This window comes from Zootermopsis nevadensis, unplaced genomic scaffold (assembly GCF_977971745.1).
Source record: "Zootermopsis nevadensis isolate Lab colony 2312 unplaced genomic scaffold, Znev_1.0 Znev_ptg000012l, whole genome shotgun sequence".
NCBI classification, from domain to species: domain Eukaryota; kingdom Metazoa; phylum Arthropoda; class Insecta; order Blattodea; family Termopsidae; genus Zootermopsis; species Zootermopsis nevadensis.
In genome coordinates this window covers 12,595,961-12,623,524 of record NW_028259144.1, presented here as the reverse complement: position 1 = coordinate 12,623,524, position 27,564 = coordinate 12,595,961, and the positions used below count along the sequence as shown (strand labels likewise).

The 27,564-nt window shown below is 38.3% G+C and overlaps 1 protein-coding gene across 4 annotated transcripts in view; it reads left to right on the top strand.

The window, feature by feature from the left end:
* Positions 1 to 27,564, top strand: part of c12.2 (von Willebrand factor A domain-containing protein c12.2) — a 76,794-nt gene that overhangs the window by 33,495 nt on the left and 15,735 nt on the right. For 3 of the 4 annotated variants that reach the window (XM_022080782.2, XM_022080780.2, XM_087347956.1), the window contains exons 7-22: positions 10,803 to 10,961; positions 11,619 to 11,846; positions 12,623 to 12,829; positions 13,353 to 13,513; positions 14,542 to 14,717; positions 15,589 to 15,695; positions 16,440 to 16,630; positions 17,600 to 17,804; positions 18,452 to 18,600; positions 18,886 to 19,042; positions 19,323 to 19,503; positions 20,391 to 20,596; positions 21,940 to 22,091; positions 23,576 to 23,814; positions 26,645 to 26,844; positions 27,307 to 27,468. In XM_022080782.2, coding sequence (XP_021936474.1) covers positions 10,803 to 10,961; positions 11,619 to 11,846; positions 12,623 to 12,829; positions 13,353 to 13,513; positions 14,542 to 14,717; positions 15,589 to 15,695; positions 16,440 to 16,630; positions 17,600 to 17,804; positions 18,452 to 18,600; positions 18,886 to 19,042; positions 19,323 to 19,503; positions 20,391 to 20,596; positions 21,940 to 22,091; positions 23,576 to 23,814; positions 26,645 to 26,844; positions 27,307 to 27,468 — 2,880 coding nt within the window. Of the gene's footprint in view, positions 1 to 9,322; positions 9,466 to 10,802; positions 10,962 to 11,618; positions 11,847 to 12,622; positions 12,830 to 13,352; positions 13,514 to 14,541; positions 14,718 to 15,588; positions 15,696 to 16,439; positions 16,631 to 17,599; positions 17,805 to 18,451; positions 18,601 to 18,885; positions 19,043 to 19,322; positions 19,504 to 20,390; positions 20,597 to 21,939; positions 22,092 to 23,575; positions 23,815 to 26,644; positions 26,845 to 27,306; positions 27,469 to 27,564 lie in introns of those variants that run through there. The other variant, XM_022080783.2, reaches the window with a different exon arrangement.

Here is a 27,564-nt window from a genome sequence, read left to right as displayed (position 1 = left end):
TCTTGTTCGGTGTTTCTTAACCGGGGGTCCGCAAGTTGTGCCTAAGGGTCCACGAGTCGAATATAGTTTGGTCTTATTCTTTTTACGCTACTTTCACGTTGGAGTAAACACGACGAAAATTACTACACATTCTGTCTCTATTGTAGTTGGCCTGTATTCTTTCTAATCAAAATGTATGAGATAATTTTGGTAGGCATTTCGCGATACCAGAACGGTTGAGAAATACTGCTTTAGCACGTCTCCTTAATTATAGGTTTCGGCATCATAAGCAGTTAAACAATGGCTGCCATGCGAAGTCTTTAGAGGAAATGGACGTGGTAAGAAAACCTTGAGACAGATGGATGGTCGAATAAACAGATAATAAGTGTTTTTCGCAAGTTTTATTACAGACGCGCCAAAATACCAATAGTAAATCTTTTTTACGTTTAAATATTTCTGAATATTTTGACAGGTGCAGCAAAATGTATGTTCAAAAAATGCAGATGTACTGTTTACAAAACTAGCCAATCGTGCAGTAGAGCAGAGATGCCGCCATTGTTGTGCTGTCGAATTCTGGCCTCACAACAGCGCCTCGGTACGTGCATTGAGGTCGGCTCATCCAGTATCGTGTTGACAGTGTACGCTCGTGAGGGCGAGGGGGCTGGAGGGACCCGACAGTGGCACGGCGTGACACCACACGAAGTCGTGATAAATCACGGACTCAGGAATGCTCCTCACAGCACTTTATAATTGGAAAGTTCGCCACATATTTGTTTCTCTTGATCATCTGTTTCGCTTGGAGGTTAGCAGAAGCGTGGGGTTGATGAAAGGCTCTTGGAATGGAATGGAATGGAATGGAGATGCAGAGGAATTGGCGTGGAGGTAGGAGGGAAACCACCAGGACCTTAGGATAGCCGCGTTATTGACGGGAATAATTCAGCCAGTAAAGCGAGTGGCCTACGGCTGGGTGAATTGGATTCGATTCTCAGCAGTGGCAGGAATTTTTCTATCTATCGCCATTTTCAAAATGGTTGTGTTCCTTGCCCAGCATTCTATCTAATTTATATCGAGAGCCCATTTACTGGGGTTCACAATGTGGCGGATATACGAACGTCTGAGGTGGAAAGGACACGGTCGCCACTTCATGGGTCTTTCTAATCTTTGAGATTATATTCGGCAAATTTATGATAGAATGTGGAACAGTTGCTGCCACATCACAACCGAAAGCCATTTTGAAGTGTTGTAGCTACTGAAACGTAGTGTATCTGGTTACATTTCAGTATTGTGAAATTTGTATTTTCTTCGTACGTGCTCTGAAGGCATACATAAAACTGAATCTCTGTTTGTTCATTCAGGATAACAAAATTTAGTCGCATATCATGTGCGCAGTTAATACAATATTAACGAGGCCTAAACTACAGAGGAAGAAGAAAGTCGAAATGCATTTATCCGAATTGGTTTCATAATGCCATGTCAGAATTCTCTAATCCTTGTCTCCGCTTTCTACGTATATGTGTGGAAAATCGTAGCTTCATATTTAATTACGTTCATTTCACATTTAGTTTTCTGATAATTCAGTTTTTAATGCTGTACTTCGAAGTAAAATCCAGAATGCGGCCGTATTTTGTTGTTCCAAGTAATTGTGTATTAACTTTAACTATAGTGTCTTCCGCACCGGAAGGTATACTAACTCCATGGATAATCTAATACCACACTGTGCTAGTCAAGAAATTCCTCGTCTTTTATGGTACCGGAATGTCCATTGCCGTGTTCCACTTCTTTCAGGCTGTCAGTGACTGTTTATTCAGTTAATCGGAACTGTCCTCCATATTTGGGACCCTTTCCCACCAGGAAGGTGAGAACGCCATGCTGTGATGACTAGGGGCCCACTTAACACGGATTGAAAATATGTAGGCTACTATTTAAGATTTATTTCAACGTCCTGCAGTTAATCGTAAACTTGATGTTATCGGGCACTTAACACGCACAGTGCAACAAACGTGGAAGACGTTTTGGCACAAGAAAGACGCCAACTGTGAATTTCTTTATCTCTGAGAATATAACCCTTCCAGCTGATATCCTGGAATATCGCCGTATGCTTTATAGCAGCCGTACAGTCTCGATCTTGTAATGATTTCGGCGTTATATAATGATGATGATGATTGAGAGAAAAATTTCAAATGAATGACAGGGAAATCCACAGAAAACTCCCTAGTGCATCGTGTTCCTGTAGAATTTGAGGTTTTCATGGCGGTGAGTACGAAGTTGGCTGTCTTCTGGGTTGTTGCGCCGTGTAGTCTGGTAGACGTTTACTGACATTTCAGAGGTCCTTGCTGCCTCCATCATCAGGGCGATATCGCCGTCTTCATCTTGTTCCTGTACACATCAATTTTTACTTTCACTGTGCTTCACACTTATCTGCTTCATAAGACAACTTTCTTAGGCGTGTGTTGGATTTTATGTACAAAACGTAGGCCTAGTGCAGACCTAAGTCGCCACAAACTCTGCTGCAATTATTTACTCGTTCTATAGCCCGTAGCTCTTGGGAAACAAATATAGATCCTGTATGTGAAGGCAATTTTCTCCGCTAGGAGTTCAAATATAGTTTTGTCCTTCAGCAGAAAATTAGATTCAGAAGTGTATTTTGGTAATTTTGCTTCGCGCTGTCTCCACTATTCGGTGTCAATGGGAGTGTAACATGCACTCTGTAGCTTAGAAACGCACAAAAGAAAGAGACAGGAAGTAAGCAGGAGCCGGTTGAAACTGTCGTTTCGGTTCCATAACGCCTTCCACTAGACAAGCTTCAACTGCAGGTGATCCTCTTCAAGGCGTTTTGTTGTTTGAAAATAAGATCTAACACTCTGATGGCAGAACGCGAAGGTACAACACAATTAACACCGAAGCCCGCCGTTGGACACGATCATCAACCCGGAACCACTTTCCCTAAAACCCATCTTCATGTTATCTTACAGACTCATCCTTTGTCTTCCGTGTGATCGTTTTCCAAAATGTTTCCCCATCTGTAAACTTTTTTGCCAACTTGATATGAAATCATTGTAGCTGTTTACTGTGTTTGGATTCCCTTCTGGTAATTTTGTGTGCGATATGCGATAAATTAATTTGGTGCTGTCTGCAGCTAGCTAAAGATGATGTTGGGGGGCTTAAACGTTTAGTACGTGATGTGGTAGTGTTTGAAGTTGCTGGAGCCGGTTCTTTCTTCCGCCGGATACCACAGACTTCATGCCGTGTTGAGGTGTTTCAGTCACGGAAACAAATCCATTATGCACGGAAAAGGGGGGGGGGGAGAAAATACTGGTATTTCTCTTTAACACTTCTCAAGCTCGTAATTGTGGAAATTGATTCTATTTTCACTTTGGCCATTATAGAAGATTACAAAAGTTTTATTTAGTTTTAATAATGACCACTGCAGTGTACATGCTGTGCAGTAAAAAAACATACCGGTCTAATATTAAACTTACGCGTAATCTGTATTGCTCCTCAGCCTGTTATAATCACACTATAAAAAATCGAGTAATTTCTGTTCTCTGCTGTCAGGAATTCACCGTCGTTGTTTCTCGAGTTCATACTTTCGGTTGCATTTTAGGCGTGCCTGTTTGTCCGTCTGTCACCTTGAAGAACACGAGAAACGCCCAACCGATTTTCATTAAATTTGATATTGGGGAGTTTTATTAAAATTTGTCGGCAGTTTTCAATTTTTGTTAAAGTCGGACAACAATAATGTGCACGTCACATGAAGACCTACAGTAGGGCACAGCATATACGGCAGGTTAGGGACCAGACCCCCGCCGAAAAGCGGATCTTTGCCTTTTTTCAATTGCAAATGCATATCAAAGCCTAATAATATGTTTACACTATCATATAGTAAGTGCACAATAGCGCTAGGCCTAAAAAAACGATATGAAAGTAAAATGAATATCAGCAGTAGCCAGGCAAAACTACAGGTTGTCCCAAAAAGATGTGTACACAAGCAGCAACTTTGGTCGCCGCTTGTCATTCAATTCCTCACTGCTGTCAGCTGTGCCACGAAGCTAACGGTTGTCATTTTGAACACCTACACTAAATTAGATTATTCAATGCTGACGTATATAATGATTTTGTTTATTAAAATGTCCATTTCATTAATAGAATATATGTATACATCTCTTTGGGATATTCTGTATTTACGCTACTTGTAAGAGAGCTTTCACGAATTGAAAATCTCGAGTCAGTAACGGAGCGAAAGCTATGCGCTCGGTAGCCATTGGACAGGCTGAATGGTCTCTGTGGAGCTGGTCTCAACTTCTTAAGAAATAAAATAATCCTTTTCTCTGTCGTGAATTGAACTTCGATCGTTCAACCCTAGCAAGTCACTACACCGACTGAACTATCCCACTTCATTTACATTATTTCTCTCAGATGTAAAATTAAGCCTCGTATAAACGTCGGGAATCGAATGGTGTACATAAATCAGCTCTTCACAAACTATTCGTTACACTGCGAATCTCAAAGCTAACCACACGCAAGTTAGTTTATCTTTATTTGTTGGGAGAGTGTCTTGAAATTTATGGCATGGGGAACTATCACACGGAAGAACTGAAATTCCGTAATAGAAATTGTGGAATTGCGTGCTAGGATTGGATGCCTGTGTAACACTTAAAAGTGTGCATAGACTCCTGACGTCTGAGGGAAACTACTTTCAGAATCCATTTTGATTGGTAACCGTTTGTAAATGTCTGTTCAAATGGAACAAATTTTCATCAAGTGTATAAGAGTTTTAAGAGTTTTCCAATAAGCGAGTGATTCCTAGTTTCAAGGAAAATGAAGCCGTTGTCTCTTGATTCTGCAACGAAGTTCATATATTGTTATTTTTCTCGTTATTTTTTGTCCTCGTTATCTTCTCAGTTTTACGCTGTTTTTTCTCCATATATATATATATATATATATATATATATATATATATATATATATACACATACATATATATCCGATACTCTGTCAAGAATACCGCACAGTTATACAAGTAATTCTGACAACTCATAATGTTTACAATCTTATTACACATATTTCTGGTCCTACAAATCTTTTGCTGTTGATGTATACTATTTAGGCAATACAAGTTTATAATACAGTAGTAGAATGCAATGAGTTGGCGCTGTGGGTTCGTACGCAGATGTCATACGGCCGCTCGGTTCTCATTGTTTTGTTGATACGTGTAATTATAAATAGGCGTATATTACAAGATGTCATTACTGTCATTTGGATCTGTTTGTATTATGTTCTGGGGAAAAATTTATTACGATGTCTATGTTAAATTTATCGGATATAACCTCAAAGTTTCCCACCATCTGCATGTTTATAATTGTTAACTCATAAACAGTACTTTACGCAAAATTTGTAGGTATGTTTGTGATCTGTTTCCTAGGTTAGGGCTCCAGTGAGTCCTTAGTTATCGGAGGCCTACAACCTGTAAATGTTTTCACGACAGCATTATTAGTTTACATTCAAACGAGGTCCACAGAAGTTGCATAGTTATCAATGACCATACATAATATCAGAACCTATATTAAATAGCGCTAGTGTCGCTCTCACGTCACAGGTTCGTGCGTCCACCATGTTGCTATTGCTGATTGTGGGATGTTGTATAGTACTACGGTAGTGGCCTAAATTGGCATAACGTTCATATCACGTTTCGTTAAAATCGATCAGCTGATTCAAAAGTTGAAAGGTGGGGTCACACGCATAAGCAGGCAGAAAGCTTAAGTCTACATTATTACCTAAAGCAAGGAAAATGGACTAAACCGTCTTGTATTTAGCAGAACCGACTTCTGTGCGTCAGGATCCATTTATATTTTTTGAAGATGTGCTATTTATTTGGGGTTATTTCTAGTGTTGATATTTCAAAATAACTGTAGTACTAGTAATCTTTTGTAAGTGTTTCATATATTTGACGTGTCTGTTTCTGCTCTCTGCTTCAAGTGATTTATTGCCAGAATGCTACCAAATTTGTTTGTCATTTTGTGTTTTAAGATTAGTGGCGACGGTTAGCATGGACCCCGTGATTATTTGAATATTACCCTAGTTCGCTAACTACTGACACAGAGAGCTAACTCTCTGGTGTATGTCACATATGCCTTATGTAGTAGTGTCGGCCTCCTGCTTCTACCAATGTAGTGGCTAGGCTAGGGGCTGGACGACCGGGGAACGATTCCCGTCAGAGGTAGGATTTTTCTCTTCGCCACCCAGCTTCTTTCCAATGTGTGTAGGATGCTTTCCATAGGGTAAAGCGACCGGGTCATGAAACTTGACCCCTCCATCCTGTACCGAGGTTAAGAATGCATAGAGCTATATTTTCCTTCTTCCATAACGTCTTCATGACATGGTGATTACTCGAGCATGAGAGAAACTTTTACCTTCACTACTGTTGTTACCCGTTTGACTTTATACGAAGCCGAATCGAACGTTGGCATGGCGTTAAAGCCTCTGCAGATGAACCTCTTACTACAGAAATGAAAGGATGCGTGTGAATTTAACATCAATCCTTCATGTTTGCGCCGTTTGAAATGAAATTGCTTGGATAATGGGTTGACTGCGTTGATGTAATTACAGTGCGGAACAGCCTTTATTTCACTGGCACCAGCGATCTTATCTTCAGAATGTAATATCGCTCGGAATTGAATTGAGTTGAAGCAAACTACTCAACAAATTCAATTGCTGTTAAATCTTTTTCATTTTCCCTGCTATTGTACATTAGGAAAATTGAAAACGCAGCGCTCGCTGTGAAGTAATAATAAAATCACAGAAGTGAACGTGCAGATTATTTGCTTTGTGTTTTCTAATTGAAAACCTTGCTGCAAAAAGGGAGTAACTACACTTCTTGGCGAAGTAGACCTTAGCATGTCTTGGTATAATCTGCGTCGTCTGGTGTAAGAACGACGAATGTCTTAATGACGTTTGGAGCAAGGAGACAGCTCGAGAGGTATTCTTCGTGCCAATGACATTCAGTCTGACCAGATTAACAACGCAACCAAGACAACAGTGCTAGTATTTTTCAGAGAAAACGTATTTAGTTCTTTTAATTTTGGGGGTGTGTGCTTTTCTTGGTTGTTTGTTGCCTTTGCATTGTTGCATTTCCTTGGTTGTCGTGATGACGTGACGTCAATACACATGTAGAAACTGGAGAATAATAGGACAGATTTTTATTAAATTTGGTTTGGACGTTATTAAATTTGTGCGTTGTCTAAAATCGTCCTTCAGTCGTTGATATCAACGTAACGGTTTGCCATGTACTTGAGATGGGAGTGTGATGACTCCATTACTCCTCTGCACGTACTACTGGTTTTGAGCTAGGAGCGGTCATTTTTAAGTTGTATCTGTGAATCGAGTTTCGTATAATTGCGCATTTCCCTGGCGTCAAAGTAAAGGTTCAGAGATACTGGAACGCCACTTCCAGAAGGCATATAAATGTTTCTTAGAAGCGTCAGTGAAGTGGCTTGTAATTTTTTTGTTATGCGATCTGCATGAAGTGCTTAAAATTAATGCATTATGGGCAGGACGTGTCTGCCTGTCTATGTCTCTTCTCCTAAACAACCTAATCATTGTCGATTAAATTTGGTAGTGAGGGGTCTGCCTTACAAGTAAAAGTTATGTGAAGAATTTGGTATTGATTCATATAAATACTACTTAACTTGAAGCGAAAGTTGAAAGTTTTTAGAGGCCCAATGTAAGAAATGTGTTCACATGACATAGAGTATGGGCTGGATATCATTAAGTTGTGAACTTCTGTTGAACACAGATTTATGTAAAGCGTATTTTAACGCGATACAGAGAAATTAATTGAAAATTATAGTATCGGTACTACTCAACAGCTTTGTAAGATCATATTTGCGTTTACAACAAACTAAGCTCAAGATCATTATGGAATGCAGTATCGCAAATAATGAATCTGTACCTCCAAGCGAATACTTGGTAAACTACGTCTTCCTGATTAATTAACTACCGCTCGTCAGCATTTCATCTGAAGACGCTGTGACGTACACTGTAAAGCGTGTGTGGAGTGCTTCAGTCAGAGTTAATGATTATACAAAGAGCAGAATTATAAATATAAAATAAACCGGTTGCATAAAATTGATTACGTAATTTCCACAATCGATCCAGACAGTAGCACGCGAGTAGTCTGGAACAGCGGTCTCTGGGTTTAAATGGACTCTGAACTGTTCTGTTGCCTTGAAGTTCACCTCTCCAGAAGTTTACAAGAAGTCTTGCAATGTGATTAGCTCTGTCTTCTCCTAATAACTCTTGATTTAATGTCTCTTACTTCTTGTTCGGGAGATACCCGGTTCGAATCTCTTGTGGGAAAATTCATCTGTTGACAGGTATTTTGTGAAAACGGAACAGGCGAGGAACAGGAAGTGTCTTGTGCAGAATTGCCCTGGCTTGAGAATCCGCGCCTCCATTGTGAGAAGCTGGTGACTAATCGCCTGAGTTATATGGCATATATGCAATAATACAGAATGTCATAAAAAGATGTATAACTCCCTTGTAGCAGAACCCGCAGGTCCAACACCGACAATATTTGTAGCCCACCTCTGGATTCGATTCTGAGTTAACTCCATCTATCTATCATCCTCAGCCCAACTCTCTTAAGATCCATCTTGATATCCTTCCGTCTCCTTCATAGTCTGCTCAGTGGTCGTTTTCCAGGACTCCCCACCAAAGTTCTATATGTACCCCTTCCCCCCAATGTGTTCTACATGTCCAGCCCATCAGAGCCTCCTATATTTCGCTATCCTCACTATGCTAGGTGACCTGTACAATCCATGCAGCTCCTTGTTATGCAATATTCTAAATTCCCCACTTATTTCATCCCCTCCTAGGTCCAAATATCTTCCTGAGCACCTTGTTTTCAAACACTTGTAATCTACATTCTTCCTTCAAGGTAAGAGACCATGTTTCACAACCATACAAGACAACCGGAAAAATTGTTGATTTATATATCCTGATCTTTAGTGTTTTGGGTAGTAAACGTTTAGTAAGCGTTTTCCGAATGTATTCTACTCTTAATTTCATGATGGACCTCATTTCTACTTGTTATTGTTGTTCCCCCACCCCCCAAAAAAATGTATACGCATTATAATACGGAATATTAACCTTGTTACCTATCTCCGTGTGTTGTGTTTATTACGAGAACCTATTGCGATGTGCACTTAACAGATCTAGGACCTGTCTTTTCCCTACCGATTAAGAGGACGTAGAGAATCTATTGAGTACTGCCCCCCCCCCCCCCAAACTATCGTCAGATTTAACCCCACCTGACTTTTCCTGTTGGGTTACTTGAAGGACGCGATGTACAGTATAAGCCAGCAACTCTTCAACTTTGGTGGCCGCTTGTTAGTCATTTGCTGATTGCTGTCAAGTGTGCCACGAAGCAAACTGGTCTCTTTGAACACCTGCACTAGATTCGCTAACCCACCAAGTGCCAGTGCTGATGTATGTAATGGTTTAAATTTATTAAAATTTCTTTCTTTCTTTCTTTCTTTCACTGAATGTGTGTATACATCTTTCAGGGACACTCTATAAACGATGTCCCTGCGTGTTTATTAAGCAGAGAAATCTAAAGTAGCACTTGTTCATTGTCTTAAATATTTACATAGGAAATTGTTTATTTCTTATGTCTTCACAGTAAACACTGAACTAGCACAGTACCCACAATGTTACTCTTACTCCGGGGAAATTCGACAAATGATAACCATTTCTTTTCAATATTTATTGCTGAAAGGTTGTCATAGGCTTGATCATTCGATATGTATTTTTGAATAAAACATAAGAAAATATTTTGTTTAAACCTAACATCTTCGCCGAGTCTCGAACCGAGGACAGTTTTTAGGTTTGTGACGTTAGTTTCTGTAATCTCCTCGTCGAAACAATTTTATTCTTTGCGTCATTCTATCGTTCTTTGTTCCCGACCTTCAGAAACCATTATTATTTGGACTTGAAACCAAGACAGTTCTTTTGGTGTTGTGTTCCTGTAATATCCTCGCCTATATGAACAATTTTATTCTTGGCATCGTTCAACTGTCATGCATAGTTTCCGTACGTTTGAACCTTAATTGTTCTTTTCCTGGCCGCAAGGAATGAGCGTGCCAAGTTTGGTACAAATCCGTTTATCCCTCAATGGACCTATAACCAAACATATAAACATACATTCTCTCTCTCCCCCCCCCCCCCCCCCCCCCCATAGTTTCAACTGTATATTTATATATAGCATTAAATGAGGATTTTATGCAATAACAACTTGAAATGGGATTGGTCTTGAGCTTGCTCATTGTTACTCAGTTCTGTGATAGAAAGTAACATGTTTATTAATGATTGAAAAGGAGGGAATGGGGCTCAGTAAAATGGCAGCAGAATGGTATTTCTTTTCTTCATTCACATTTGTCCTGCATTTGCAGGGTCTGCCGTTTTTACCTCTCTTTTAGGTTTATGATTGATCTATTTTGGACATTGGTAGAATTCCTTGCATGAATGATCAGCCCTATCTGCAAGGCCTCTACCTATACAAACACAGAATGACGCGGACAAACATCCATGCCTTGAGTGGGACTCGAACCCACGGTCGCAGCGGCCAGGCACACGAGGTCCATGCCTCAGACCGCGTGGCCACTGCACCGGCAGGAGCAGAATGGTAGTAACTCTGATTTTACATTTTAGTTTTGGCATCGGACAGAAGAAACTGAATTTTCTATGTCTCTTCATCACTAAAGTGTCAATGACTGGCTTGGTGTTGTGGATCATGACAGAACTGACATATTTTATATTGGTTTCAGGAACAGTTGGAGGAATTACGGCAGTCTGCGCCTAGTGTGGATCCAGCACAGATCTCACAGTTATTGTCATGCTGCTATTCGTTATTGTCTCCAGAGTCTTCCTCACTTGGGTTGCCAGATTTTCCTGTAGACAGATTGCCAGCAGCTGTGACACTGATGGTTAGTGATACTAAAATTATATTTCTCACCATCTGAACTCTTCTGTCTACTACAGTAGTAAGCTATCTGTCCAGTGAAGTGTTACTTATTTTTGAAGTTTTCTGTCTTCTGGGTTGTTGCGCTGTGTAGTCTGGTCGATGTTAACCAACGTTTCAGAGATTATACTGCCTCCGTCATCAGGGCGATTCATTGGAGGCAGTATGACCTCTGAAACGTTTGTAAACATCTACCAGACTACACAGCGCAATAACCCAGAAGACAGAAATCTTCATACTCACCTCTGTGAAAACCTCAAATCTTACTTAATTTTGTTTTACACACTGTTGGGTTTTAGTTGTCTTCATATGGTACCGCCTGCGTGTATTTAAAATTATCTGCACTGTTCATATGCAATGGCTCTTAATAAGAAAGTAACTGATCTTCTCAGAGAAAATATGTGTTTAAAAATAATGCAACCAGTTATCTTGATTGCAACTCTCAGTTGTCATAGTAACTTTTGTGTGTTAGCATAATGGTTCAGGCAATCATTAAGATACTGACACCTGAATGTTTCCTGTAGTGACTGCATGGTTTACAAAATCAGTCTTCATTCCAGAAGCTTAGAATGTGTCGTTTCCTTATTATTATGCAGCTATGTTATTTTCTTTATTCTTCCAGGAGACATTACCATCTCTGCCTCCATTTGAGGTCCTGTATCGATTATACCCATATAAGATTTTTTTGCCAAGAGAAGGGAAACAATCAGTTGAGGACCTGCTGTGTACTTTCCACCTTAAGACATTGACAAAGCATAGTTCATCAAGCATACAAAATGTCATTCCATCTTCGCAGGATCAGACTGCACAAGTGAGGATAAATTATAATGGTCAACAAGCACAATTTCAGGTGAGAAGTTATGTAAATTGGGCTATCTATTTATGAAGTTTTAAATGTGATAACCTTAACCTATGTTAATTTAAGCCAAGTTTTCCATAAACATTTGTTTTAGTTGGAGGAGTTGGGTGTAAGGAAGAAAAATTGGTACATTTTCTCCAACACCCACCAATAAATATCTTTCATGCTTATGTACCAATGAACTAGCTATCCAGTAACAGTGTGTCTGTTTTCAGAAGTATTCTCCATTAACATTTGCTTAAAAAGTTGATTTGATACGTTTAGTCAAACGAGAAAACACATGAAATGGTTAAAGAATTAATTATATAATATTAGGCTGTATATGTATAAATTTGGCTGTTTTTTCTGGGATGAGTAACACTCATCACCCTGATGGTGGAGGCAGTAAGCTGCTCTGGAATGTATTTTCTTGATTTTACTTAGTCTTGATGTAGATCTTGAAGTATAACTTCAATTATTTTTTTTAAGAAAAACATTTTTTATAGGGCTGATCTTGTGGCTATAACATAATGCTCCAGTAAGTATATTCAGATTTATTAGTGGTCAGGCAATATTGCATTTGTGGTGTACAGAGCTTGTGCAGGTTATAATTTCTCTCTTAACAAAAACATTAGAAAAATACCTTTAAAATTAAATTATAAATTACAGATAAACATTTTCTCATTTAAGTAGAATATTACCTTTAACATCACTACTCTGATCATAAGTTTAAGCAGAGTAGAATAAAACATATCGAAATATGGTTGTTATGTGGTATCTTGTTACAGGTGGTATGTGGTACTGGAGAACGAGCATCTTCTTCAACAGGTTTCATTGAAACTTCATACCAGGAGCAGTTGCTGGCTCAACTACTCCAGTCTCATCTTGTAGGAGACTTCTGTATCATTGGACCTCGAGGCTGTGGGAAAAGTGCTACTGTTAACAGATTGGCAGCTCTGTTGAATTATCAAATAGAACCAATTGTGCTGTATCAGGTAATAATGCTGTTAAGTACAAACACACGTAATGAGTTTTATTTCCATCAGCTCTCTTCTTGCGTTACTTTTGCTATAAAAATGAGCATTTGTTCAGAATGCTTAGTAATTTTATTGATACACAGAACTAGTAATTTCCATTTGTTTTCCAAACTTAACCAGATTTTGCACCAAATGTGTCTTTAGATCCATACAGGAGTGCATAATTTTTAACAGTTTTGTTTATTTTGCTGGTCACTGATGTTCTAATTCAACATTCTGAAAGGCCACACATCGTTGATATTGCGGAGGTGCTGACTGTAAACTACAAGCCTCTGAGTTTAGGCTAATAAGAAATATAACAAAATTAATAATATTCTTTAAACTGTATCTTATATTATGATTCTTTATCACATAGTAAAGAGAAGTCTCCTAATATTAATGAATTCTTTCTAGTTGATCAGCTATTTGATAATGGGATTAATTATTAATAATTATTAAGTGATTTCGATGCAAATAGCAATTAAGATAAAGCATTTTGCAGGACATGACTTCACGAGATTTGGTTCAGCAAAGAACAACACTTCCAAATGGGGATACTGTATGGCAGAACTCTCCACTGGTTACTGCTGCTCTTGAAGGCAAGATGGCAGTACTAGATGGTATCCATAGAATCCACCCTAGTACTCTGGCTGTTATTCAAAGGTATATGTTTTTTAATTTTACATTCCAAAGAAATAAAAAATTATCATTTCTGAACATTAACAGTTACTGAAATTGGTAGTGGCACCAACTGGTTTCCTTCACCAAGAAATTGTAGATATGACAAGTTCCATATCATAATTTAAAAATCTGCAGAAAAATGAAATTCATATGAACTTTGTGTAGTAGAACAAAGCTTACAGTTTCATTGAGGTCTCCCCATTATACCTTCTTACAAGGCCTCCTTCAGTCTTCACTGCTAACAAACTTTTATAAAACTCCTACTCCAGTACCATAACTTTGCCAAATCTTCTTATACAATATTGTGCTTTGACTTCTTCTATCTTTATGACATATAATAGCTTTTTGTATTTTGCCAGCTTCCTGTTGCATTCTCTGAAGCATAAAAATTATGCTTCCCCCTTATCACTAAATGTTAAGTAATATCTTAATTTATAGACAAAATATGTAAATGTGACCAATGACTTGAGGCTTTTAGAGCAGTGTTCTTCTGAATTGGAGCATCTTGTCAAACATTTTGGTAGAACATCCTGCCTCCATCTTCAGGATTAAATCTGTGACTGTTTCAGGTACTATGAAAATACAGTAACTTCAGTGCATATTTAGCCCACAGATGAGAAAACTGTTGGGAGTACAGTGATATATTGATATATATTGTTCTTAATAAGTAGGGCTGAAGTCAGTCACAGTTTGTTGTCTCAAGCCAATTTTACTGAGCACCAAGTACAGCCCGAAATAGATTTTGTCCTAAATTGTTTATAGATTGCTAGTGTATAAACTGACATGAGTATTTTTTTATTAAATCTTTTATGCCTTCCTGCACACACATTTTATAGTTGCTTTTCTGCACAGTTTTAAGGTGTACATGCAATAATTAAATGTATCAGTTGTCTGGTAGTTGGTAAGAAGGATTTAAGTCAAACATTATTTGTGTTGATTTGAAGTTCTTCTTACTGAAAACCATTATTGTGAAGAATTTGTACCTTTAAAAATTAGGATTTTGGTTCCAGGTTAGTACATGACCGAGAACTGCAGCTGCATGATGGACGTCGACTTGTCCGACATGATCGCTTTGATGAATATAAAACTCGTCATAATCTGTCAGAGCAGCAGCTACATGACTCAGGACTTCTCAGGATCCATCCTGCTTTCCGTATAGTAGCTCTTGCTGAACCTCCAATTCAGGGTATGTAATCTGTCCTTTATATAGTGATAGGTAAGCTGCGTATTTAATACTCCTGACCTGTTACAAGAGTGTCAAGAACCTATCTTTGTGCTCAGTAAAATGGGCTGAAGTTAACATGAACTGTCTGACAGAAGCCCCTCTTACCAGTCACCTAAGATATAATTGTAACATCATTGTATTAATAGTTGTCACAGCTATTAGTGAAACATATCCATCAAAACAGAAGGAACATGCCACCTGGTTTCAGGCTAAAGGACCTGAAGATGACAGATGATACAGCATCTGATGTACAGCATAACCTGGAAGGGTAAGTGGATGGTCTGTGTATTGACCAACAGCAGAAGGAAACTCAGAAATAAACTTGTCAATAATGTAAAGCCTTTTGTCATTGTAGACTTCACATTTTGTGATTGATCAGATTATACACTCAGAAAGTTGGTTTTGTCCAACTTTGAATTACACTAAGTAGGATTTGAGGTTTTCATGGTGGTGAGTCTGAAGATGGCTGTCTTCTGGGTTGTTGCACTGTGTCTCATCATCCTGATGGTGGAGACAGCAAGGACCTTCAGAACATCAGTAAACTTCTACCAGACAACATGGCACAACAACCCAGAAGACAGCCATCTTTGAATTATACTATATATTTAACTCTATTGCTTTCTACCTTAACATTATATATCATCTAGGCTGTATATGCAGGAGGGATATGTAAGTACGAAGGCCCATATGACATATGACAACATAACAAGAAGTGTGATTTCATGAAACATTTTATAAACACATTTTATTTTCATTAACACAGAATTAACAAGGCTGTAATGAGAATTCATGCCACTGCCATTTAAGTACAACTTTGTTCTTTTTGCAACAGGCAGCATTGCTGGTCAGTGGTTGTCAGCTGAGATACTCAGTCTGTTCCTCTTTCATGAGATGCGACCACTTGCTCTGCATGAAGAGATTCACATTGTTAAATCATTGGTAAGCCAATATATATTTGATCTCTTGGTCTGCCCTCCTTTGTCACTGAAGTACTATTGAATTATATACCTTTATTTATTAGAGGGATATAACAAAGGTCTGCATTTGAGAGTATTTATTCTCAAATATCTTGAACTAAATTATAAATCTTCAGACTTAATAAACAGGCCAGGAAATGTACACCAGAAATATGCTACTGCAAATTTTTACAACTGTAATGAAGTACATTGTATTTGGGAGATACTGGTGCCTGTTTTGAATGTCAGTTGGAGCGGAGCGGGGCATTCTTTGTACTTTTTCTTTATCCTTCTTTCCAGTTCACTGTGAATAATCAATTGCCAATCTCATTTGATGTAGTACCTTATTAATCTGTATCATATGAAAGTAGGAGATTTAAATCCTTAATATAATTTGATTGTATTGTTTGGCACAAAAATATTATTTTGTCATTACTTTTAGCAACATGGCTTAGCATTGGATTTTATAAATGTCTGTGAATATAATGTAACACTTCATTCTGAATTTAGACTTTGATACAGTTTGATAGTCTAAAATTCTCTATAATTCTTAAAGGTTGCATGAGAACACCAAATTCAATATTTTTACTTTCATTTAAAGAAGTAATAGATGTTTCCTTTATAAATTAATGTTATTGAATATATGACCAGTGCCAATAATGTTCTTGTTTGAACAAAACTGCAAATATTCTAGTATAACCATATGTGAAAAGCTGTTTTATTTCAGTATGGTCAGGTTGGTCAGCCACTGGCTAGTGTGATGGAATTAGCTCATAAACTTAGAGAATCAGAAGATCCAACTATTCAGTCGTTAGCTGGATCGCTGTCTACAAGACAGTTACTTCGTATTGCTCGACGCATGGCCATGTATGAAACAGAGAGTCCAGCTGCAGCCATTCATCGAGCTTGCCTGGCAAGGTAAATGTACCTTTATATCCATTTTCCAACTTGGACAATTATTCTGTTGTAACCTTATCTTGTGTATTGTTTTATAAATACAATCCAGTGTTATATTACATAATTTCAAATTACAAATTTCAGTATAATGTATTACTGCCCATAATTTTTACAGAAGTGCATGAACATACATTTTAAATGCTGTTTTGTTTCCTCTTTACTGATTATTTTTTATCAGATTGTTGAGAGAGCACCACACACACTCAGAGGGCCTTGACTTATGAACTCATCAATAAATGCAACATATAGCCTGTGTTGTGTGCTGAAGTGTCTCTTGACCTGTTGCTTTTTAAAGAACAATTATTATGTCAGTTATCTTACTAGGGACAGTTATCTTACTAGGGAACTTTAGTTTTCAAACTGTTCAAATAATATGGTCTTAATGCCTTTAAGTGATGTAAATAAGTAACAGTACTCTGTGTGGTAGCATACTGGACTCATGTGCATCAAATCAAATCCTGGTCAAGTCAGAATTATATTCTTTAATTTTGCCACTGTGTTGTTATTTTCCATTATACAAAGAATTACTGTACTAAAACTTTGTATCTTCCAGAAATCTATAACTATACATGATTATATGGTCCTATTGCAAGTGGTACTAGTGTTATTTCCACCTCACAAGATGTGTTCCTTCAGATGCCATAACAATTATTTACTGGAATTTCCATGTTATTTTGTAATGTTATTTAAACTAAAGAGAACTTGCTGTAGGTTATCTTCATTTCAGTTAGTAGTATTTTGTCATCTGCAAATAGCAGTGTTAATACATGAATAGGATCATTTAAATTATTATTTGTCCCCATTTTATTTAACCATATTCATAGGACATCCATCACATAAGATGTCAAGTAGTATTATAATTATAGTAATTTCATTACTGCTGTGTACGTTGATATATTTTATGAACGTGCTTTTTTTTCACGATTTCAGATTCCTCCCAACACTTGCCCGCCAGGCGTTGGACAGAGTTCTGAATGATGGTGGTGTCAGTATTGTTGCTGAGCCAAGTGACCCTACTTTAAAGGTTTGTGAGGTGCAGGGTAATGTAGTGAGAATTGGAAACACAACTGCTCCTCGATATCAAACCTCAGCTACTAGCAAGGTGCCAGATGTGCTGTTCTTTGATGTGCCCCAGGTATGAAGTTTACATGATAGTAACATGCCAGTTTATAGTCATTAGTTTTGTCTTCAGTACATTTTTGTTTTCTGTTATCACAATGACAAAAGGGTTAAAATACACAAAACAACAATTTTACTACTTTTGTATGGGCATGAAACTTATTTTCTTGTTCTGAAGGTTGAACATAGATTGAGGATGTTTGTTTGAGAGCGGGATGCTGAAAATAATATTTGAAGTTGAGGGGGGTGATGTTGGAGAAAATTGCATAATGAGAAACTTTATAATTTGTGCTCCTTTCCCACTTTGTAATTGACCCAACAAAATACATGCCTCTTCCCCCTCCAGGTCTTCAAAATGTAATGTGTGTTCAAATACCAGATGATGGACAAGTCCAAAAACTCTGTAATCCAAATGAAAGCTAGTGAACAACAAGTGAAGTTTAGTGCATCAGTTCACAGCTCCATATCCTGGATTGAATCATATTGTACTTGTATTTTCAGGGTCTTGTATTTAGAATAAATTTAAAATAGTGAATGCAGTAAAAATCGTGGTGGAATAGTTCTTTTTAGGGACCTGTGTAAAATAAGGACTTAATATATGTGTGCTCAGGATTTTGTTCATAAAGATCTTTCTTTATCAACATAATTATTGTGTGTTTACAGCATATATCTGCACTAGAATGGCTTCTACAGGACTTCTTACTTGGTGAACATCTGTTGCTTGTAGGTAATCAGGGTGTTGGGAAGAACAAACTTGCTGACCGGCTTTTGCAGTTGCTAAATCATCCTCGAGAGTACATCCAGCTGCATAGGTCAGTTTCCCATGAAGTTTTTAAAAATGTTCATTGGACCGAACAGAACATATTGTGATGACTAGCTGAAGCAGTGCAATTTATCATTGGTGCTGGGATAGAATGGTTGTTTGTGTGCCAGCTGCCTTTATTGGCAATGAATCTCTTAATAAGAAGCAGAGAATAATTTGTCTTATTCTTTTCTGTTACATACTATGTTGAGTTATTCATCGCAGGTTTCCTGTGTAATCTTAATTTGTGACAGTAATGGCAGAATTAGAATTCCAGCATAAAACCATATTGCAGGGACACAACTGTACAGACATTAACACTTCAGCCCACAGTAAGAGATGGTGTTGTGGTATATGAGGATTCACAATTGGTTCAGGCGGTCAAGCATGGCCATGTGCTCATTGTAGATGAAGCTGACAAGGCTCCCACACACGTTACATGTATCCTTAAGGTGAGTGATTTGATTATGAAATGAAAGTTTTACTGTTGTGTTGAACCCGCATTTATGCTATAGCCTAATCTTAAATGTAATTTTGGCGAGGCTGAGAATTTTTTATCTTGTCATGCTATTTTACAAATTATTTTTATACAAGCCTTCTTATACGTGATGGAATTAATATCAAAACATGTAATTTAAAGGAGTCAATGAAGCTATCCACAGATGAGCTTCATGTGCAAAGAATGTATTTGTTGGTACTGAATTATTCCAAAAATTGTTTTGATTAATTCAGACTTTGGTGGAATCTGGTGAGATGATTCTGTCTGATGGCAGGCGTCTGGTTCCTCATTCAGATCCTCGAGTTGGCACTAATTCTGCATCCATCATTCCTGTTCATCCAGACTTCAGAATGATCATTCTTGCCAATCGCCCAGGCTTTCCATTTCTTGGCAATGACTTCTTTGGAGCTTTAGGTAATGATTACAGAACCCGACAATTCAGATGTAAGATATAAATAAATTGTTGTTTTCCCTAGTTTCCAGGCCTTAAAAGAATTTATTAACAGACACTTCTACAGGAAACATTATTTACAACATGACAGATATCTTAAAATTTTACGATGTGATAAGCCTATTTGGAAACACTAGTGCTATTCCATGTGCGTGTGTGCATATATGTGTGAACCTGTTTTCACACATGCATGGATGGATGTTTTCATGGGTAAGTACACACCTGGCCATGGGCCCAGTGGTACGTGTTTGCCCTCATGAGCACTTGTGTGCATGTGTATGTGCTTGTGCCCATGTGTGTGCCTTTTGTGTGTGAAAAACTTACTACTTATTTCTTGTTTTGTCCATTTCAGCTGCATAGTCAACCCATTGTATTCTACTTGATTTAATGGCCCTGCTGATAACATTAGAAGAATAATCTTTATGTGTGTGTGTTTCTCGACTTTATTCAAAATATAATATTCTGAATTCTTCACTGAAATAATCTGCCGTGGCTTTACGATGCCATATATTCTTAACCATATACATATTGGGGGAAAAAAATGCTGAAATGGATACCTCAAAACATTTCTCTCAGTAAATTTCCACATTCATTCCTTTTATAGCATGACATTTAAGTTGGCCACTTGTGGAATACAACAGAACATGGTACTTTCAACATTGCCACACGAAAAATATAGGGGCATGATGACCGAGGCCAGGTTGTTAGGTCTCCTCTTCCCATCCACTATCAGGAAACTTATCACTTGGCATCACAAATAATGTTGTTGTAAATAGGTAGTAGTTCATCTTGCTGAAAAATTTCTGCCTAATAAAATATGTTTATCTGCATGTATTGATTTTGTATGCAGGAGACTTGTTCAGCTGTCATGCTGTGGACAACCCAAGCCCAGAGTCTGAACTTTCATTGCTAGAGCAATATGGCCCTAATGTATCTGGAAAAATAATTTTGAAATTAGTCAAGGCCTTTGGTGAACTTCGGAACATGGCAGATCAGGGTCTGGTTCACTACCCGTACTCAACAAGGGAAGTTGTAAACATTGTGAAACACCTTCAGGTTGGTTGAAGAAAACTAAATTGTAGAATTACAGTTGTTTTGTGTGGGTGTGAAACTTGATTCCTCACACGAAGGGATGAATATAAATTGAGGACTTTTGAGTGTGCTGTGCCGAAGGGAATAATTTTTAAGTAGTCGATGACAGGAGACTGGACAAAACTACATAATGAGGAGCTTCAAATTTTGTACACTTCATCACAATATTATGTATTATCCATTTTCACACAAAAAAAATAGATAAATAAATTTATGTACTTTTGCTCTTATTTTTATGTCTACTTTGATCTTATGATGACACAAATTTTCTATCTTTAGGCCTCTATTATTCTCAAAAAATTACTCTGTTGTGTGCATTAAATTAGTGTTAAAATGTTAGGTACAGAATATTATTGTTTGATATGTGATAAAATTGTTAAAAGTTAAAATCTGATTTTGTTTTAAATAAACTCTTAACCTCCTTGTTTGCCTTTAATTACAGACTTTTTGTTGAGGCTGATTGTGTGTTCATACTAGACATGTTCAGAACTTACAGCATTGTCACTTGTAAAATACACTAGAACTTCAAATTCATAACTAGCAGGCAGAGTCTATGATAAAGCACAGTAAAATCTTTTGTAGGATTTGAGGTTTTCATGGCATTGAGTACAAAGATGGATGGCTTCTGGGTTGTAACACCATGTAGAAGTTTACTAATGTTTCAGAGATCCTTGCTGTGCATGTGGAATTGGTGTGAGATATTGGAAACTCAGTCAAGGTAGCCTTAGCTGGACCAGTAGGGAGGAGAGTCAGGATGAGGTGAGGGCCTGGGAGCCAACAGGAGTGGGGGACATAAACATGCACAGCGGAGCATAAAAGTACTTTACGCTTTCAAAATGATACAGGAAACAAATGCAGTGTACTTATAACTTCACACCCACACCAGTCAATAGAAGAACTCTCAAAGTTTGGTTTCAGATGACCCAGGTATTTGTTGTTGTTATGCACCTCTGCTAGATGCTACAATTTTTAAAATGGCTACCACACAGCAGAGGAGTTGGCATGTTCTGTAGTTCATGTGGAACCAAGCCAAGTATCCATTTATGCCTGGTACAAGAAATTTGAATCATAACTGCCATATCTTTCATCACTATGGTCACTGCACAAAATTTGGGATGAGTTGGATTATTGTCTCGACGTCTACCGTGTGACTTGCGGAGCATGTGTCGAGTCTGTGAGGTGTGTAAAAAACTTTGAGAGTTTTTCTATCGATTGGTATAGGCGTAAAGATTATATTCCTTTCCGAAATAACACTTAATAATTTTATAAAACATGCCTTCTCCTGTATTTAACATGTCTGTTTGCAGGAATTCCCTAATGAGAGCCTGGCAAGTGTGGTGCGCAACGTGTTCGACTTTGACAGCTACAGTAAGGAAGTCCTGGAGATATTAATGCAGACATTGCATAAACATGGCATCCCTTTTGGAGCTGACCCCTCCAATGTGAACTTAGCTAAAGAGTAAGATGCATGATGTTTAGCAATAGCAAACACAAATGCCAAACTTCTTTTGTTATTTTTTATACGGTAGTAAATTCTTTATTTTTCATATAGTGTTTTGTGTTCCATGTTTTGTTTGATTTGATTTCTAAAATATGTTAGCAGATTTGTGTTACATTCAAAGCTGTTTTGATTACAGTGTATGTGCAAATTAATGCCTTATTTTATACAAGAATTTCAAGAAAAATTCCACAAATAACTGTTAGTCATTTTAATATAACCCAGCAACCTTAGATGTGGGTCTCTTGAACCTAGAAATCTGAGTCTTATAACTGTTATGTGACACACAATTTAATGATTTGTACAATAAAAGTACTTCCAAAACTTGTACTTTAATATCAGCCATTACCATTATATTTACATTCAGTAATTTAACCTTTGAATGACATGTGATGCAGAAATGCTTCATTAATAGTACTGGAACAGTACTGTGTACTGCATAAAGACTTTGGTCACCCATCACCAGTTCCTCATTGTTTATTTATATTGTGTAACCTGTTGTGCTGCAGTTATATGGAATGTAGGGGAATAGAGCAGTTTGCAATTTAATGATGTTTGTTTAGTGATGTAATTCTGAGGTTACAAACATGTGACACATCTGTTTATTGAATAAGAGGTCTTGGTACATTGCAGCAAATATCTCACAAGTTTTTTAGAACCTATTTCCCTCTCTCTTGAGTTAACATTTTAATGTCTGTAGGTAAAGTGAGTATCCCATACATTCATTTCTTAAAAATTTAAAAGGCAGTGCTTGCAGCTGTGTTGTAAGCTGGTGTAAGCTGCAATACACAAATTGCCACTGCTAACACACTACACCATTCTCTAACACTAATAGATCTAGCCACCATTCTGTGCATGTACAACCACTAAACTTTAAATGTCCATAACATTGTAGTAACTTCCTCTCTCACCCATTTTACATAAAGAATGAAACTGCATTATAATATTAAAATTTGTAGTCTCTTCCTATAAATAGTATTATTTTTATGGTTCCAATCAATGTCTCATTTAAAAAAAGTATTCATTTCCTACATAATATTATTTAATAACTATAGTAATTCACTTCTCTTGGTCTGATTCCACTATTTTTAACATTGTGATGTTTCCTGTACCATATGTTTTCTTTAAGATATCAGTAAATTTCTCGTATTTATTTTATAAATATTAGCCCCACCCTACATGACATCCTGTTATATTAATATTGTAATTGTAATCAGTAGGATTATTATTATTACAACTAAGTTAGAATACTTTGTTTTGGAACGTGTGTTAATTTAAAATAAGGTAGTTTTGGATTATCTGTCTTCCCGTTCCCTTCATTTGCCTGAATAATTACAACTGTACTACACTTCATTATGGAGTACCCCTTGGTGATTCTCACCATTTGTCACACACCACAACCAAACCTCAAAGGAGTCAAATATAAATAAATGTGTTGTGTATAGACTCCCACTGCCTCTCGTGCAGCTAGCTGGAGGCTGGACCATCATGCATTCACTACCCCCAACTCAGCTTGCTGTTGAGGAGAGGTTCTTGAAGATGAAGGAAGCCCATATTCTCAAACAGAACAATCATCCCCTGGACAAGGTAGAAGCCAGGGCTGCTGTGTTCAGTGAGATGCAGTCTTACTGGTCCATACCCATCAAAGAAACTGCCTTTGTTGTAGGCCTTGCAGTCAGCAAAGGTAAGTACGAGGTCTGTCCAAAAAGTATCCGACCTTATTTTTTTCCGCGGTAAGTAATGGCGAAAGGATGGGGAAACTGAGCGTAGTGGTAGAAGGGACTTTCATGTGCATGCGTGATTTTTTGCTTCCTCGCAGCAGCGCCGGATGTGTCTGTCTGTGCCAGAGAGCGAAGTGGTGTAACACGTGTTCGTCGCATTCTTGTTTCGCTCAAGATGACGGAACGCTTGGAGCTGCGCTACTGCATCAGGTTTTGCCAGAAACTTGGGGATACCCAAGCGGAAACAATCCGCAAAATTCAGCAGGCTTTCGGTGATGATGCAATGGGGGTCACTCAAATTAAAGAGTGGTTTAACCGCTTTAAAGATGGCCTCATGTCGGCGGACAGTGACCAGTGTTCCGGGAGACCGTCAACGAGCCAAAATGCTGATGTCATTGACAAAGTGTGGACATTGATCATGGAGGACCGTCGTTGGACCGTCCGGGAAATTGCTGATGAGGTTGGGATCAGCAGAGGTTCCGCAAACACGATTTTAACTGAGGATTTGGGCAAGCGAAGAGTGGCGGCAAAATTTGTGCCCAAGCTGCTTTCGCCAGAGCAGCAACAACTCCGCCTTGAGGTCGCGCAGGACATGCTGCAGTGCGCAAACAGGGATCCTGAGTTCACTGGTGACGAGTCATGGGTGTACGGATATGACCCGGAAACCAAGGTCCAGTCATCACAATGGAAGCATCCAACATCCCATAGGCCCAAAAAAGCACGACAGGTTTGGAGCAATGTGAAGGTGATACTGTTTTTTTCGATTACCGGGGTGTTGTGCATCATGAGTACGCACCACTAGGCCAAACTGTCAATAAGGAGTACTACCAAGAAGTCCTCCGTCATCTTCGTGATGCAGTTCGGCGCAAGAGACCGGCGCTGTGGGATGCACGCAACTGGCAGCTTCATCATGACAACGCCCCAGCTCATTCATCACACCTGATCCAGGGTTTCCTGGCCAAGCACGGCATTCCGCAGGTTCGCCAGGCTCCCTACTCTCCTGATGGCTCCTTGTGATTTCTGGCTGTTCCCGAGAATGAAGACCGCTAAAAGGCTCCCGTTTTGACAGCCGCGAGGACATCATACAGAACGCGACGGCGCAGTTGCACACCATTCCAAAATAAGCCTTCCAGAATTGCTTCCAGTGATGGAAGGACCTCTGGACTAAGTGTGTGGAGTCACAAGGGGCCTACTTTGAAGGGAATTAGGTATTGTAACCCCCCAGACACAGAACTTTGTTTTCCCGGCCCAAGGTCGGATACTTTTTGGACAGACCTCGTATCTTGGATTCTTGGATTTAAATGGCAACATAGTGGAGGTGCGTCAGTGTTCCAGAGGGCCTGGGGTTATGGTGAATGGGGCCTGGTATTAATTTCTTATAACTAGTAACATAACACAGTGAAAGTCCAGAGTGTTACTCCCAGGAATCTGACCTTTTCTATATTCCAAAAAACTTCACATCTTTAAGCTGGGGGGGAGAAGGGGTTATATTTTCACGCATTTGTTGCTTGATATAATGACAGTGGAGCCAGGGTTAGTACAGATTTATGTGTATGGGAAAACATGATAAATTATATTGGAAGAAGAGATGTCCACAGGAGTTAGTGGACCACAAGACACTGCACATAATGTTACTGAAATCATGAAATGTTTTATTATTCTTTAGCAACAAATTTGTTGGAGAAATTGCAGAAAACACAAACCATTGCTCAGCAGTGTAAAAATTCCAATGGCAACTTGTTTTCTGAAAGGATCAGTACGAATGAATGGAAAACAGTTATGGAAGATGAAATGCTATAGGATAGCAATGTTCATTCAACTTGGCATTATCAAAAACCAATGTTGAAAGTGCGCTTTTCACCTAATCAGTTGGTAGCCATGCCTATATTTGGTTCTTGTCATTTCTCTTGATTAATTAAAATCAATTTGCAGGTTCTTACATTTCATATACAACAACTGTAAAGCCAAGTATGACTCTCCCCCAGAATTGTTCAAAATAAATCTTGTCCTTAACTGTTTAGATTATAAATTTAACCCTGTGGCAAGAACATCTTTCTTTCAAGTAGTCTTTCTCTCTGAGGTTCTCGTAGTTTGATATAAGAAATTTTTAATTGTGTGAGTTTAGCACTGGCTAAGTGTATCATTCATTATATACACAACAATAGATACAGATGTAGTCATCTGATCAGCAGTGACTTGAACGAAACAACTTCTTGTGCGGAGATTCTAAAACTGAACAGGCAGAATGTACCAAACAGAATAAATCTTAATTATGTTGACATTTTGGCGCAACACAACAATGAATCACCCTGATGACAGAGGCAGTATGACCTCGGAAACGTTGGTAAACATCTACCAGACTACACAGCACAACAACCCAGAAGACAGAAATCTTCTTTTCAGTCTTGTTTAACACTGAAAAGTAAACATGTTTGGTTCCCCTTATGTAGCATAAATGTTCTGCAGATATTTATCGCACACAGTCAGACAGTAATTAAAATCTGATGAAAATAGAGTATTTGTGGCCATTTAAATACCTTGATATTTCTAGCTCTTATTTGCCAAAATTAAATTCCCATTCAGGCTCTGGACAGGGTTTAAGTGCCTCCATTCTGAAGGATTAATAAAATTCATGGTCTAGACATTCATGTTGCTGTGCTTACTTGAATCTGCTCCTGCCTCTTGGTATGAATTTGGTGGTATTATAAAACATGCATATATTCTTGTTTAGTACCTGGTAAGTACGTTGTTAGTGTATGACACCATACCTAATCCCTTAAATTTTATCAACAGGTACAGGTACAGACCTACTTGAAGATTGGATTCATGTTCTGACTATGAACCCACTGACACTGTATACAATGAAGCCATCAGGAGCAATTATCCAAGAGCTGTCACTCCAGGGTTTAATCACTCCAGTGCGAGGTGCTCGACCCTACTTTGTGCTGTCACCATTAGATAATGGTGACCGAATGCTGATTCATGAGGAAACGGTACTTATATTTTGTGTTTCAAAAGAAGAATTTTTGTTTCACTTTCCAACTTTTTATTGTTCTTTCAGTTATTAGCTTTCCTTTGTTTTGTTATATTGTGGGTAGGTTCCTGATGCCTTCAGGGGATAGCCTATTGTGACATTTTCTGATCTCTGCTGACCTCAGGCAAATCTGGAATTCATCTCTGAGGAGGGAGCACCCATAGAACAGATTCTATTAACTCCAGATAGGGTGATCATGAACATGATGGTCAGCAGAGGGGTCCTACAGTTTGATGTGGGTTCCAAACCATGGTGAGGGCTTGATGTACTTCACTTTACCAAAGTCTTATCTTTGGCATTAGTCAGTGAGCAGAAAAATCTCTCATAGAGTTATGACAATATTGTAATATTGTCTTATCTAATATGTTTGAAGTTGAATATTAACTATATGACTGATTAAATATTGTTTCTATTATTCTAGTCTAACAGGCTCATAGTGGTAGACTTGACTGCTAGAAGGGCCAACCAGATACCATTGTTATCCACATTCAGGTCAGCCACAGAGGGTTTTGCCCGGACGATGGGAACTGAAGTTGGCAATTGGCACATGATGACAGACATGCTGGATCAGACAAACTCTGTGGTGAGATGTGTTTGGTGACTGATTATATGATGTGTTACAGATTTGTTTAGCACATAAGTATGTGTATGAAAGGCATTTTTGATTAACTGAAATTTA